At 39.3% G+C, this 16,347-nt stretch overlaps 1 protein-coding gene across 1 annotated transcript; it reads right to left on the bottom strand.

The window, feature by feature from the left end:
- Positions 1–10,807: 10,807 nt before the first annotated feature.
- On the bottom strand, positions 10,808–15,625 carry CUNH17orf98 (chromosome unknown C17orf98 homolog). Its single transcript, XM_039368739.1, has 3 exons — positions 14,028–15,625; positions 12,622–12,721; positions 10,808–11,071 (listed from the first exon to the last, which is right to left on the bottom strand). The coding sequence occupies exons 1-3, from the start codon at positions 14,232–14,234 to the stop codon at positions 10,914–10,916; spliced, it is 465 nt and encodes a 154-aa protein (XP_039224673.1). The 5' UTR covers positions 14,235–15,625; the 3' UTR covers positions 10,808–10,913.
- Positions 15,626–16,347: the final 722 nt, after the last annotated feature.

Here is a 16,347-nt window from a genome sequence, read left to right as displayed (position 1 = left end):
GTAATCTTTGTTGAAACCTCGGCTCAGAACTTTCTTTGGCTCTTTTAAATTCCTGAGTAATGCTGGGGCAATTGTGAGGCTAAGTAGAAAACCTTACATTGTGTTCCAAGGTCATGTGATCACATTTTGTGACTTGACAGGCAAAGTCAATGGGGAAGTCAGAGTCACTTAACACAACTGGGTTACTAATGTATCAACTGCAGTGATTCACAACTGAGGCAAGAAAGGTCATAAAATGGGGCAAGACTCACTTAACAAATGTCTCACTTAACAACAGAAATTTTGGACTCAATTATGGTCGTAAGTTGAACAGTACCTGTAAACTAAGCCTTGAAGTGTCTGGTTCACAGTGGCCTTTATCAGAAAACTCCTATGGCAACCTGTTGACATTTCTTTTTCTATTGAAGAAAGCAACAAAGGGTAGGAAGTAATCTGAGATTTGTTAATTATCAATATGTATGTTTACATCATAAATATATACAAACAAATATACTGTATGTATGTCTGCATAATTTTCTCTTTTTAAAAAATATATCAGTATGTAGTAGCATTCCCTTTTTTCATGGTATTCCTTTGAATATGAAGTCATGGTGTGGAAAAAACTGGAAGTAGCGAGGATATTTAAAAATAAATATATATATACTTTTAGTATTATCATGTAAGCATATTTTATATTTTATAATTATCATTTTATAATCAATTGCCTGAGTAGATGCTTTGAGTATATACGGAAAATACAAGCCTCAAGTGGAGGCAAGGGCGAACAGGAATTACTGTGGGGCTCAGTGTGAGTCACCATCTAGGATTTGTTTTTAAATACCTTCTGGTACCTGGTACCCCTACTTGACCTAACAGGTGTAGAAGATGGGAGACATCTCTCCTTTAGAATTGATAAGCATGTACATATATGGTCTGAGTAAACAGGATTGTAGGGGAGGGATCTTATTAGTATAATGTAAGCAAACAGGGGCAGAGATAATGTATTAAGTTTAGGCGCTTTTGATAGATTGTAACTTCCAAAGCCTAAGCCAATGGGGCCATGGGGGAGGGAATGGGGCATCACAATAGGATGTATAATAATATGTGATTTTGGAATTTGGGGTGTGATTCAGTGCTTGGCCACATTGAATTGTTTGCCTTCCTGAATCCACCACGCTTTGCAAACTGTTACTTTTTAGACTTTGTTGTGAAGTATAATAAACTTCTATTTGTAACTCAAGTAGAGTGGATTTCAATTTGTGACTAATTTGTGTCTAACAATGGCTAATTGAAGCTTTATAGTTCTGTCGCAATAGCAATGTGTGTTTAGAGTAAAATGTTTGTCATTCCTACCATTATGATCAGGATAGGAATCATAATCTAAATAAGACTAGACATAACAGCAGTGGGAGACATGTCCACAATGTTGTGGCGAGGGAAGGCAGTTACTTCACTGGCAGAAGTCTCATGACATGTTTACTCATGGCTAATCTATCCATGATGTGTTCAATTATATTTTCTAAGTTCACATTGTTCTAGAAAAATATATTAATTTACCCAGTTAAAGAAAACCAACAAATAAAAAGAAACTTTAATTTATTAACAGCTTCTTAACAGCAAATGATGGATCTCTCACACAGGGTCAATTCAAAGAGCAGAATTTTTCATTAACTTTAATACTTATGCAATACAAGCAGATTTGTGGTATATACTGATTGAGTAAAGAAGGGTTTTTCAGCCTCAGATAGGGAATTCTGGGAATTAAAGTTGACACATTTAAAAACTACTGAGGTTGAGAAGCACTGGACTAAAGTATTCACACTACACAGAATATAGGCATCTATAAAGTGAGAAATGACGATGTAGAAGGAAAAGTCTTCATCAGAGTCCAGTCCAAGCTGGGAATAAACATGGCAACTGCTTTAGAAAGAAGATTGCAGTTTATTGAAGAAGATAGCCAGAGAGAAAGATGGCTCTGGAAGAAAAGAGTGAGCACATGTAATAGGGAGTGAGTTTTTATACCCACCTGGGCTTTTGTTTCCTGTTCCTGTTTAAGGCTTTGTATTTCCTGTGTCATGTACTTTGACCTGAGTCTGAGCGTCCCCCTTTGGCATCTGTGGGTTAATCCTGTCCTAGAGTTTGGGTGCGGTATGTAGATTTTAGGTGTCTTTGTCTTCCTAAGCTTCGAGTTGGAGAGCTCCAACCTTCCTGAATGGATTATTACATCTGCATTTCTACAGAGCTGGTTTCTGCTTAGGGGAGTGAGACTTGGGGCTATTAAGAAAAACTGGGCTTATCAAAGGCAAACAGCACAACTTATAGAAGGGGACTAGACAGGGTTGTCCATTGTCACCATTGCTGTTTGTTTTAACTTTGAAAATTTTGTTGATTAAAATTCGAGAATCACAGCAGATAAAAGGAATAGAAGTTAATAAAAAAGAATATAAATTAAGGGCTTTTGCAGATGACTTGGTTGTTACTTTATCTCAACCAACTGATTCTGTAATAGAGTTATTACAATTGATATATCAGTATGGACAGGTTTCGGGTTTCAAAATTAATAATAATAAGACTAAGATATTGCCTAAAAACATGACCAATTTGGATAAGGAGACTTTGGTTAGGTTGACAGATTTTGAGGTTGTTAATAAGGTAAAATATCTGGGGGTTATTTTATCTGCCTCTAATGTAAAATTGTATAAAAATAATTATGAAAGGCTGTGGGTCAAAATACAAAGAGATTTGGAAAATTGGGAGAAGCTGCAATTATCCCTATTGGGGAGAATTGCAGCGATTAAAATGAATGTTCTGCCAAAGTTTCTTTTTTTATTTCAAATGATACCCATTTTAAAGAATGAGGTTAATTTAAATGAATGGCAGAAAGGTATCAACAAATTTATTTGGGCAGGGAAAAAAACCAAGAGTAAAACTTAAAATCATACAAGATATTCGTGAGAGAGGTGGACTCAAGGTACCGAATTTGAAATTGTATTATGATGCTGCTGTTTTAACATTAATTAGTGATTGGGTTAATTTAACAAATATAGAAATACTCCTCTTGGAGGGCTGGGATTTACTTTTTGGATGGCATGCCTATTTAATTTTTAATAAAAAGGTTGATAGGGTTTTTAAATCTCATATTATAAGGACTTCTTTACTTCGGGTTTGGAAGAAATATTATAGAAGTGATTTTAAAATTCCATTATGGGCTATACCATGGCACGCGATAGAAGGGATAAGGAGAGGAGTTAAGATGGATAGTGTTTCTTATGCACAACTACTTAGATGGGATGGTGTAAACTGGCAATTAAAATCTTTGGAAGATTTAACACAAGAAAATATTATTTACTCATGGTTTCAGTATAGACAAATAGTGGAGAGGTAGAAGATAGATCGTAACGTGGGATTGCTTAGAGAAGATGAGAATTTGTTAAAACAAATAAAAGATCAAAGACGAACTCATATTAAGAGAATTTATGGGGTGTTAGTAGAATTGGATTCAGAAGCAGAATTAGTTAAAGAATGTATGGTTAAATGGGCACAAAATTTTGATGAACCGGTTCTATTAGATACTTGGGAGATTATTTGGGTGAGGAATGTTAAATTTAAACAAGCCCAAAATTTAAGGGAAAATTTTTATAAAATGTTTTATAGATGGCACCTTGATCCACAAAAATTGTCTCGTATGTATCCTGATTTGCAGCCTAAATGTTGGAGATGTGGATGTTTGGATGCTACTTATTATCATATTTGGTGGTCATGTAAAAATATAAAAGCTTTTTGGATTAAGATATGGTGGAATATTCAAAGAATTTTTAGAAGAAGGATAAAATTTACCCCACAATTGTTCTTGTTAGGTATTGTTTCTGATTGTGATAGTAAAGAGACTATATTGATGTTAAATTTAATCACAGCTGCCAGATTGTTAGTAGGGCAATGTTGGAAGAAGGAATCTTTGCCTACTTTGCAAGAGTGGTTTCTTAAAGTTTCTTATTTGGCGGAAATGGCAAAGATTTCGACTTTCTTGAAAGATCAATCGCAGGAGAAGTACCTCCTGGTATGGAAAAAATGGATAGATTTTATACAATATAAGCTGGTTATAAAATATTATTTAGTTTTTGAATAATTTATATTTAAAATTTAAGATATTTCATAGACATTTTTTTTATTTTTTTAATTTTTCTTTTTTATTGGATTTTTTTTTCTGTTTCTTTCTTTCTTCTTGTATTTCTTTTTATATATATTGTTGTTAACTATTTTACAATTTGTTTAATGAATGTATTTAGATTTGTTTATGGTTTATATGTATCTTAAGATTTTTCTTAAAAATTTTTAATTAAGCCTGTATTCAGCTCTGGGAAGGTTGTGGGAGAGTAGGGGAGGGTTGGGAGGGTTTGGGGAAGGGAATTTTTTTCTTTTTGTAAAATTTAAAAATTTTCAATAAAAAAAAAAGAAAGAAAAACTGGGCATGCTTTTCTGCCTCTTTAAGATCCTTTGAGGAAATATAATATTCTGCCTTTTTAATATTTCCTTCTCTGGAGGAGGGGCTGACTTCCCACCACAAGTTACCAAAGTATAGTATTGATTTAGTTAATCTCTCCTTTCTTATTTGCTTTGAACATGACCAATTTCCTTTATATCTATATGCTTCCTTAACTACTGTTGAAAGAAAAATCTTCATCAGGGTCCAGTCCAAGCTGGGAATAAACAAAATGGAGACTGCTTTAGAAACAAGGTTGCAGTTTATTGAAGAGGAAAGTCAGACAGAAAAATGGCTCTGGGAAAGCTGACCACATGTTGCTGGGAGTAGAGGGTTTTTACATCTCTGGGGCTCTTCAGATTGTTTCCTGTTCCTGTTTGAGGCTTTGTATTGAAGGGTTCTGGAACAAAGGGAAATTGTTTAGTCTAACTCAGTGGTTCTCAATCTGTGGGTTGGGACCCCATTTGGGGTCGAACGACCATTTCACGGGGGTCACCAAACAACGCAGTCCACCATTTTTTCCCCCTTTTCCTTAGCTGTGCTACTCCCTTTTATTCTATTGGCTTTTGAAAGCCAATAGAATAGACTCTCTTGAATAGAGTCTATTGGCTTTCAAAAGCCAATAGGAATTGTCCAGGCTGTCTCTGCCCTGCTGAGCCCGCCAAAAGTCCCATTCTGCAAACGGTGCTGCAAGTTGTCTGCAGCAAAGGCGAGCTATCTGGAAGTTTCCACCTGAGCAACTACTAAAAATGTAAGTAAAAGAGGGCCAGGGGTGGGAGGTGGGAGGCCGGCGGGTGCAGGGAGGGTTGCTGGCGCGTGTGGGGTCCGGCGGGTGCCTTACTTCCCTTGGGCTGGGCCAGCTGGTGGCCCAGCTGGTGATCGGCCTGCGCCATCTCTGCCACTTGCCAGTTATGCCTTGGCCAGCAGAGGGGGCAGCATCACGCATGCGCGGCACTCCCGGGCAGGGAAAGTCCTCGACTTATGACCGGTTGGGTAGTCCTCGACTTACGACCGGTTGGGTAGTCCTCGACTTATGACCGGTTGGGGTCGCGGCATTAAAAAGGTTAAGAATCACTGGTCTAACTGTTGCTTTCTTGCTTTTTTTAGTCGGCTTTTGAACCAGAGAAATTTCACGCAAGTGTGGAAAACATGTACATGGATGACATATACTGAAGGAGGGAATAAGGGAGTATACAGGAAAGATTGATGTATTTCTTATAACATAGTGGCTCTGTTGTGTGATTTACATTGGCTAACAAAGTTTATAAAGCAATGCTACCAACTTTCTAAGGTATGGCACTTCTGGACGTAACTCTGCCAGCATTCCAGATTGTTGGCCACCCAATTGCTTAATTTGATTAAGTAAAGTGCTGCTTGATCAAGAAGTCTCCACTTGGGTTATCTGATTAGATTGATATGGTATCTCAAGTTTAAGTAAGGGACTGGGACCTTACAGTATTTTCTGTGTCATGTACTTTGACCTGAGTCTGAGTGTGCCCTTTTGGTATTGGTAGATTAATCCTATTATGTTTCCTGTCCTTTGAATTTGGGTGTGGGTATGTAGATTTTAGGGGTCTATGTCTTCCTAATCTCTTCAGTTTCTAGCTGGAAGGCTCCAACCTTTCTGAAAGGATTATTGAATTTGCATTTCTAAAAGCTGGCCTCTGCTGAGTTTTCTGCTTGGGAAAGAGGGGTTGGGGCTGGTTTCTGTCTTATTTTTAAGATCTTCTCCATTATTCCTTCGGGAAAATATATTCTGCCTTTTTAATATTTTCCAAAATATTTATTTCTCTGGATTCTTCCCACACTATAATACCACTGGACTGATTTCCTAATAGACTGACCTACATTTTTCTACAGAAACACCTAAAACACACACCAGCCCCACAGCAATCCACCAAGAGACCGCAGAAGGCTTGGGAGAGGCCAGTGAGAGTGAAGAAATCAATTGTTTGCAGAAAGAGCTACCCAGACAGCCACACTCCACAAAGCAAGCAACTTCCCCATAGAGCTGTGCAAGGTGTGGGGGACCGCATGAAAGAATTGAGTGCAGATTCCACACAGCAGTATGCCAGCCTGTGGAAAGCAAGAGCACATTGCCAGAGTTTGCCGAGGTCGTCAGTGGGAAATGAAACCTGCGACACAGCAGCACAAGGGGAAATGGCCCCCAGGACAGAATAGAGTTGAATACTGCTCGGGAAAGCGTAGCATCCAAGGCCCTGGGGCTCAATGTTCCATCAAAGAAAAGATAAGACTCCAACTAAGACTGCAAGGGGTCCCATGCTCCATGGAGCTAGATACTGGATCGGCCCTGTCCATTATCTCCTCCAAGATTTTCGACCACATTTGCAAACGTAGCCGAAGGTGGGTCCCATTCAAATCACCGAGCTTAGTACTAACGGACTTCTAAAATTGCCGTGTTCCTATAAGGGGGGGGGGAACTACCATTAGAGTACAATTCAGAGAGTTTGAGGGTCCCCTCAGTGTAGTCGTAGAGGGACCGTGTACCAGCCTCATAGGACTGGACTGGTTCGAGGCCCTGGGCATCAGGGTAATGGGCATCCATCAAGCACAAATAACTGATCTAGCAGCAGTATGCCAACAATATGCTGATGTATTCAGCACAGAGCTGGGACAATACAAAGGGGCACCCATTTCACTCAACCTCGATCCAGCAGTAATCCCAATCCAATTAAAACCGCGCAGGGTTCCCTTTGCATTGAAGTCTAAAATTGATGTGGAAGTAGACAAGCTGGTACAGCAGGGAGTACTGGACTGTAGCCAGTGGGAGACTCCAATAGTGACCCCAGTTAAGCCTAACGGGTACGTTCGCATCTGCGCAGACTACAAGTGTACCATAAACAAGGCACTACAGCTGCATGCTTACCCTGTACCAGTAGTGAGCCACATCCTTGCCTCGCTCCAGGGAGGCCGAATCTTTGCTAAGTTAGACCTCGCCCAGATCTACCAGCATCTACCGGTAGACAACGCTACTGCAGAAGCACAAACAATCGTCACACACAGAAGTGCATTCCAAGTGCACCGCTTGCAGTTTGGGAGTGAGCATAAAACCTGGGTTATTCCAAAGTATTATGGAACGAACACTGAGAAACATTCCCGGCATCTGCCCATATTCTGATGATGTCCTGATCATGGGGGAGTCAGCGGCGGTCCTGGTGGAACGTACTCCAATGTTTCAGCAAGGCAGGCCTAAAACTAAAAAAGGAAAAGTGTCAGATTGGCATGCAATCCACAGAATTCCTGGGTTTCCTCATCAATGCTGCCAGAATTCACCTATCTGAAGCAAAGCTAAAGGCAATTCAGCAAGCCCCCACACCTAAATCCAAGGGGAACTACAATCATTCCTGTGCTTGATCAATTTTTACCACTCTTTCTTGCCACATAAGGCTGCCCTGGCAAAACTGCTACATCGCCTACTGGATAAAAAAGTACCCTGGGTCTGGTCGAGCACCCAAGACAAAGCGTTCAAGGCGGTGAAATGATTGCTATCCTCAGACTCCGTCCTAGCTCATTTCAACGAAAACCTAACAGTAACACTAGCCTGGGACGGTTCACCATATGACCTTGGGACAGTACTAAGCCACAGGATGCCAAATGGTAGAGAGACCCCCATCGCATACTATTCTAGAACGTTATCATCGGCTGAAAGGAAATATGCCCAGATAGACAAGGAAGCCCTCGCCATAGTGGCTGGCATTAAGAAGTTCCACCACTTCTTATATGGACCTTCACCATCTTTACAGACCACAAATCTCTGCTGGGTCTCTTCACAGCAGACAGACACCACAGATTCTGTTGCCACGAATGTTACGATAATCCATTTTCATGGCTACATACTCATACCGGCTAGTCCACAAGCCGGGTAAGGAAATGGGCCACGCCGATGCTCTCAGCCAACTGCCTCTACTGCAGACTGATCTGGACCCAGCCCCAGCTTGTCATATCTTGCGATCCAGGACCTGCCTAAAACACCCCTACATGCAGGGGACATTGCAGCTGAAACCACCACAGACAGAATGCTTAGCCGCATTCTCAACTGGGTGTTAAGTGGATGGCCAGAGACCTGGCCAGGCCCTGAGTTCCATCAATACTCTTCTCAGAAAAAAAAACTGTCAGCCCACAAGGGATGTGTGCTGTGGTGCAGCAGGGTCATCATTCCACCCAGTCTTCGCTCCAGGGTGCTGGATTCCTTACACAAGGGGCACCCAGGAATTGTTCGAATGAAGGCTCTAGCCAGGAGTTACTTGTAGTGGCCAGGCCTGGACAAGGACATTGAAAATCAAGTAACAAGTTGCCAGGCCTGCCAAGAAATCCAACTGGAGATGCCACAAGCACCAGTACACTGTTGGGAGACCACGCACGCCCCATGGTCTCAGGTGCACATTGAGTTTATGAGCCCTTTCCAAGGGCAGGTGTTCCTAATTGTAGTAGACAGTTATTCCAAGTGGGTGGAAGTGGCACCAGTCTCATTGATGACAACAACCAGGGTCATCATTGAGTTGCTCTGGCTGTTTGCCACACGTGATCTGCCAGATGTAATAGTGTCCGAAAACGGGACCCAATTCACGGCAGGAGAGTTTCAATCCTTCCTCAACACCAACATGATTTGGCATGTAACATCTGCTCCATTCCACCCTGCGACCAACGGTCAGGCCGAACGAATGGTCAGGACCACAAAGGAGGCACTCAAACGGATGACGACTGGGGACTGGAACCACTGCCTGGCAAACTTCCTCCTGTGTCAACATACAACTCCCAGTACAGCAACATGTCGCAGTCCAGCGGAGCTGAGGTGGGGCCACCGGCTCACCACGAAGCTTGGCCAACTTCACCCAGAGTAGCGGTAGAGATGGCTCAGCCGAAGCCCCCCAGGAACGTACAGCTGGGTGAATTGATCTGGGCCAGGAACTATAGAACTGGGGCCCCTTAGGTGGCAGCTAGGGTAACTAAGATAATGGGGGCCTTGTCATACGAGGTTATTCTGGGAAATGATCGTATGGTCAGATGCCACATTGATCAGTTGCGGCATTGACAGGCTGGGCCAGTCCCAGGTGAGAATCCCGAGGTTTTATCAGACACACAAGAGAACTGTTTTCCTCTGAGTTTGCCTAAACCACCCATGGAGCTTCTGGGGAAATGGAGGCACGAAGGGCCGTAGAGCCGCCACCATTCTCGGATGACCAAAATGGCCATCATGACTCTGTTCAACAAGAGAGGGATAATACTCCACTTGAACAGGACTCTCCAATAACATTACAGCGGTCCACCAAGATCCGTGGAGCCCCAGCCTATCTCAAAGACTATGAATATTGAACAGGCTGAGGATGATAACTATCCTAGGGGGAATGGGTGTTATGTATTGAAATATATAAAGTAGTGTTAAGCCCTGTAAAGTGAAACTGACTTTTAACTCCAACTGTTTTTGGAGGAAACTTTGAACATTTATATTCGGGCGGGCTTTCCAAGTTTTGTGATTGGTTAAGGCCCTGTGGGCTCAAAGTATAAATTACAGGAAATTGCCTGCAGTTCCAGTTCCAATTGAGTCAATAAATGATGTAGTAAATATGCTGGTCTGCTCTTTGCCTACTGAAGCCCACTACACAATACCTAGTGTTTGTGATATTGCTATTACTATTAGAGATATGGCTGGTATTCCTGTTTATAATTTTGGAAATGATTCTGTGTGTCTGCAATGGTAGTAGTTTCATAGCCACAATTTTAACATTAACCTAATTTGTGTTCCATGAAATTTAAATGGCCATAATTACAAATGTAATACTGTGTGATTCATTTCCAGGGTGCGTGCTTGATGCATATTGTTTTTCTTTATGTATTAAGCAGATCTTAATGTCAAAAAAATATACCTCAGATTCTACAAATAGGCAAGTGATATATCTGCCCCTGTCTCTATAGTGTTATTTCTGAAGCACTATTGCCTGGTCACTCTAGCACACAGATATTTTCCTACCAGAGTTCATATGTATGGAATAGAAATGACAGGAATGAGAAACGGTTAGATAGCTAATTAAAATGATTCAGATTTGCTGTTCAATGCTCCTTGAAACCCAAAGCAGTATAGTTATATGCTTTAGCATATAGTTAATCTGAACACATTTTCTGTCCCGAAAACAAAAGTCACAAACCACAAAATATACAATTGTCACGGGCAGAATTTTGGTTTATATTTTTTTCCTTCCCCATCTTGGACTACAATAGAGCTTTCATCCTCCCCAAAGCATCACATCTACCATGCCCAGTTAGGAAAATGCTGTCCTAATGTAATCTTCTGCCAGAATTTCCCTTCTCCACAAGCAACAAACTGTTAAGTAAGAAATTAAAAGTATTTTATTATTTTTGAAAAATCAAGAACAACAAAACATATGAAGAGCATTTAAGTTAGAAGAAGAGACAGATTGATATAAACTGATGTTTTTCAGTGAATGGGGAGCCATGTTACTTCACCAAAGCAAGAAGAGCGTGTGCGAAGATCAGGAGTATTGCGGCGATAGCCATATCGCCCATTCCAACCTGTTGCTGGCTTTGCACCCATCAAGTATAGATGGTGACCAGCCACTTGCTCTGGAGAGTGACCTGTATAAAAATAAATATTAATGATCATCCAGCCAAAATAGATTGAAGTATGTTTGGAAAGTGCAACCTGTATACAAACACACACCATTATCTTCAATACCTGCCTTGTTTTTCTTTTACTTTGCATAACCTAACTGCTCTGTCAGCAATGGATTATTGTATCCTAAATTTCTACTCCCCCTCATTTCCACTCTATAATCCCTCCAAAGTACATTGAAAAACACAAGTTAAATTTCTGTGACCTTCATTGGGAGAACAAGCAGAGATGATTATGACTAATCAGTATTCTTCTCCACTCAACCGAAAAACAAAGAACATTGATTGATCAATGCCCAATGTTGCAAGAGGCGTGTGAGTGGTTTGAAGCTTCATTGCACATGTGCAGGAACTAGATTGCATGTATGAAACTATCCTCCCTCCCCTGCCTCTGCCATCGCCAATCCATAAAGCGAGAAAGGCTGGGGACTGCTAGTTTAGAGTATCAATCAAATATGGCAAAAAAAAAAAAAATCTTAAACTTATCTCTAAAATCTATTTCTAAATAACAATCAATAATCCTCAGTAAGAATGTGTGGAATAGCAGCTTCAACTTACTGCTCAGTTCTGGACAGAGTCATTAAAATATTAATACAATAATAAGCAGATACATGTGTATTATTTTGTGATCATAAAATGTTAATTTTAAGAACATTATCTTAAATTTCTTTTTCTTGTTGCTATAAAAATATTGAGAAAGTTTACAGAGTCCAATGCAATTAAAACATGGCAAAATTTTGTTTATTCAGAAACTTGAGAAAAAATCTCATCTTTTAAAAACCCTGTACTACAGCCCTTAGTGACATGAGTAAAAGGAGGCAAAGTGGGACATTGGTTTATAAAGTTAGAATTGGGAGTAGTGTTTGGGAATAATGTTTTAAGCCAGGGGTCCTCAGATTGTTATTATTTTTTTGTAAAAAATAGACAAAGTGACATCACTCTCAAAATTTGCTGTGGCATTTGTTCCCCATTTTGTTCGTGCAAACCAGCAAATGGCTAGTCCAGGAAAAGCTGGACAGGTTTTTGTCAGTATGTTCAACCAAAGAGGGCACACTATCAAAACTTCCTCCATTTTGTTCTTTCTCTTAACAATACAAGCCTTCAGCAGGCAACTATAGTTCTACAGCATAAAAGAACTCCTATGATATACAGATTAAAATTAAATTTCATTTGCAAGGGAGGAAATTGTTCAAATTGGCTTTTCATTTTAAGGAGTTATGATGCTGTATTTTTGTTAAGCCAAAAAGAGTCTTCTATTCCTAATAGTATATGAACTGTCCGCCTATTACTATTCTGTTTGGTATGCTTAATGTTTATTTTAAACATGGAGTTTAGTTTAATATATTTATGTATTTATTAAAATATCTAAACAATAGCTTTTTCACTTGTACCATGAAATGTAATTTCAGTATAGACATTATCAACATTCCTGAATTACTTTAAAAGTTTAGAATATAAACAGCTGCTGGTGAAATGAAAGATAGAGAAAGAGATGGGTGCAACGCTTTATTCACCTGCTCCTGCCCAGTTTCTCCTGTTCAAATACCTCTGGCCTGGCCCATAGATATGGAAATAGTCCACTATCCATCCATCCCTAGAGGTGCCGCCACGAGTCTGTCAAACAAAAGAAAAACAAAGCCCAATTAATTCAGTTTAAAAACAAATGAATATGTAGTGATGGTAGATATTCAGAGTATGAGAGAGCGAAGGCTGGTTTTAATTTTTATCATTATAGAATATTTTTTCTTAAATGTGAGGCAATGGGTAATATCTACAGTGAGATCATAAAGAGAGCTGTGACATCAAGCGTGAAGACCAAACATTCTAAGAAAAAAAATCAAATCTAAATATTGGAAACAGCATAGCATTTACAATTAATAACTTTCTATCTAAAGTGTGTGTTATGAACCAATTACCAGTCTGGGCCAATCTCTGTCCAAGGAACAGACCATTATTGCCCACAATTTCCCATCTCTCTTCTGAAAAATCAAGAAGCTGTGTGCAAGAACACATAAAAGAAGAATATTCTGAACTATAAGTTAGGAGAAATCAGTATCTGAGATTTTGGAGGCATAAACAGTTTTTAATTGGGCTTTCTTCTTATTTAATAGGGGTTATCTTCTGAACAAATTAAATTTATGGGATCCAGTTATGGTATCCAATTATTCTAGAAACCTAAATAAATTTATTTGAGAAGATTTTTGTTTTTAATTAAAGAAAGGAATGTGTTACTCTGTGGATTATCAGAGTAAGAGGCCAGCATTTTTCAGCCAGAATCATATTTCTTATTTTGATAGCCAAGGTAATAATATATAGCTGGAGCTATATTTTTAGGGATTTTGTTTTGAGTTTTAGGTATTCTGTGTTGGGTAGAATTCTACTTTAAATATATAAAGATTTTCTCTGTCCAGTCCTATCTAATGCCAGGGGTTGGTGCTCATCTCCATTTCCTAGTTGGAGCCAGCATCCAAAAAAATGTCCATGGTAATATAGCCATCATGACTATACACCCAGACTCATGGAACAGTTACTTTCCCATCAAACTGGTACCTATTTATCTACTTGCATTTGCATGTAAATAAGTTGCAGGAGTTGTGCCAAGAACAGCTCACTTTGTCATGTAGGGCTTCGGACTCGAACTAACAGTTTGACAAGTCTAATATCTTAACTGCTAGGTCAGTGGGCCCCACCCACTTTAAATTTATTAAGCTATTCAAACATTTCATGCATCTTTATTTGACCCATTTCCCACAGAAATGTATTATAAAATTGATTTCAGCAAGTTTTAAATTATCATGTTATCTACAAGTCATTGGAACCTGGACTACGGTCTAGCATATTAAATTGCATTAAGTTATATCTCTTAGCCTGCTGCTTATTTACTCTATTTCTTTCCATTTCAACTTTCAAATGCCATTACCTGCTCTGTCCTTTTTAGCAGTGATTTGACCACTGGAGATGAGAAATAGCTAGCAGCATGGATATCTAACTGAGCATTATAAGGTGGCAATGCAGACCACAACTTGGGCAGGATGTGGGCATAGCTGCTACCAATGGTGTCCACTGCCACACCATCAAGGATGAATTCCTTCTGCTTTTGTAGACATCTCCGTGTAATACAAGCCATAATTAGAAGAGAAAAAGTCAACTGTCACACTAAACTGTACTAATCTCATACCATACCATATATATATATGCTACCTCTCCTAGCAACTCTCATTATTACCCTACTAGAGTCTCTGTGATGTTGTCAACAGACAATTGTTCCCTAACAACCTGAAGCTGGCATAATTTTTTCATTAATGCAGTATTTATTTTAGTATAGTTCATTCAATATTACTCCTTAGTAATGAATCTACCATAGTTCCTGCACAATAGAAATTTTTAAAAACTTTGCTAATCCACATTTAAGTAGCATTCCTAGTTTGAATTTTTTTCAACATATAACTTGTCCTTCTACCCTTTGAGAATCCTTTAGTACTGCACAGCTCACAATTCCTTATACATGAACTGTAGTGCAAGACAATCGTTTTAGATATATTTATATATTTATTCAAAAGTAGTACTGTAGCCTAAAAGAAATGAATAACCAGTTCCATATTTCATTCATGTTTGTCAGTGAAATCGCTCAGACTGAAAAATGTTAAAAGTTCCCACTTTTGAATAATAGTGTAGATGGTACATAGAAAAAAGTACATAACATCTTCCTGAATTATGCCAGGTTCATGTAATATATATAACTGACACTATATTTGACTGCAATTCAAATGAGGTATTCTTTTGTTCTTTAAAACCCTCCAAAGATTATGTACTGTACAATGTGATAATCATTCATGTATTATAAACAGAAGCGTATTACAATTCAATTTATGGTTGTATTGTCCTATGCTGGGTAAACTGTTCAATATTTTAAAAAAAAGATCACATGGGAGTATCCATGTTAACCTTTCTTTTAGTTTGCTAAATCTAGTCAACTTTACTCAGGCAGGGAAAGGTAGGGGCAAAGACAGCTCAGCCAGCATGTCGTTGCCTATCCTGTATAATCTGGATATGCCTAGCACAAAAATGTACTGTATCTAGCTGGAGCGTGAGGACCCACAGCTGAGTCCACAGCTTCTTTAGTGAATCAAACAATGTTACTGATATACATGTAAAATAATGGAAATTACTTTACAAAATTTATATTTTATGGCAATTTTAAAACATCCAAAAGGAGTTAGCGTATCACCGGACAACTGCAGACCAAATAATTATTCTCTTTTTTTGTATATAATCATAGTTACATATACCTCTTCTGTGTTTTAAATAAATTACACAAATGTTTCTCCACCTATTTCTAACATTACAACATTCTAAAAGGTGGACCTAATGTTGTTCAGACTCAAGAGTTCATAACAATAAAGTTGGAAGGGACCTTGGAAATCATCTACTCCAACCCCCTGCTCAGGCAAGAAACCCTATACCAGGGGTCGGCAACCTTAAACACTCAGTCACTTGGACCTGTTTCTTACAGAAAACATTGGGAGCCACAAAATCCTTTTGACATCTAAAATGAAGATAACACTGCATATATCCTTTTTTACCTTTATGCTATGTATAAAAAAACTAGTGTATTGCATTTATGAAATCAATAAACTGCTACAAAGAAAATAAATTTTTATACTGGCAAAAGAGGGGGAAAAAAACCCTTTCTCATTCATCTCAACAGGTGAAAACAATTTTAGTAGCTTATCTACCATCTTTAAATACAGCATAATTATCCCCATACCTCATCTATTTTAAAAAAAATCAAAATATTTCATTAAACGTTCTTTACTAAAAGTTCAGTAAGGGCAACATATATTCATATTTTCTCTCCCTCTCTGATCTTCTGCTCACCTGGCCAGTTTTCTGACAAGCTGACACATTCTTATTGGGCTGGCTCTCTCCTGCCCTTGGTCTGCCAGTCCTTTCCCCACTAAGTAAAAGTGTGTCTCTGTGTGTAAGAGAGCTGCTTTCTGCTGCAACGCAAGGGCAGGGAGCCTGCCCAAATAAGTTTGTCAGCTTGTTAGAGAACAGCGTGAGGCTAGCTGAGCAGATCGGAGGGAGGGGAAGCGCAAGTGCCTGTCTCTCTCTGCAAATGGCGGAGGACTGGGAGCCGCAGCAGAAGGCTGAAAGAGCCACATGCGGCTCCAGAGCCGTGGGTTGCCAGCTCGTGCCCTATACCATTTCAAATGGCTGTCCAGTCTCTTCTTAAAAAC

This window comes from Crotalus tigris, unplaced genomic scaffold (assembly GCF_016545835.1).
Source record: "Crotalus tigris isolate CLP2741 ecotype Arizona unplaced genomic scaffold, ASM1654583v1 scf7180000020929.304458, whole genome shotgun sequence".
Classification (NCBI taxonomy): Eukaryota; Metazoa; Chordata; class Lepidosauria; order Squamata; family Viperidae; genus Crotalus; species Crotalus tigris.
This window is presented reverse-complemented; position numbering and strand designations above follow the sequence as displayed.

Excerpts from the sequence above, each read along its gene's own strand:
- CUNH17orf98 (XM_039368739.1), bottom strand. The coding sequence starts at position 14,234 with ATGGCTTGTATTACACGGAGATGTCTACAAAAGCAGAAGGAATTCATC. Across the intron at positions 12,722-14,027 it reads TGCTAAAAAGGACAGAGCAG|ACTCGTGGCGGCACCTCTAG; the intron begins GTAATGGCATTT and ends TTTGTTTGACAG. Across the intron at positions 11,072-12,621 it reads GAGAAACTGGGCAGGAGCAG|GTCACTCTCCAGAGCAAGTG; the intron begins GTGAATAAAGCG and ends ATTTTTATACAG.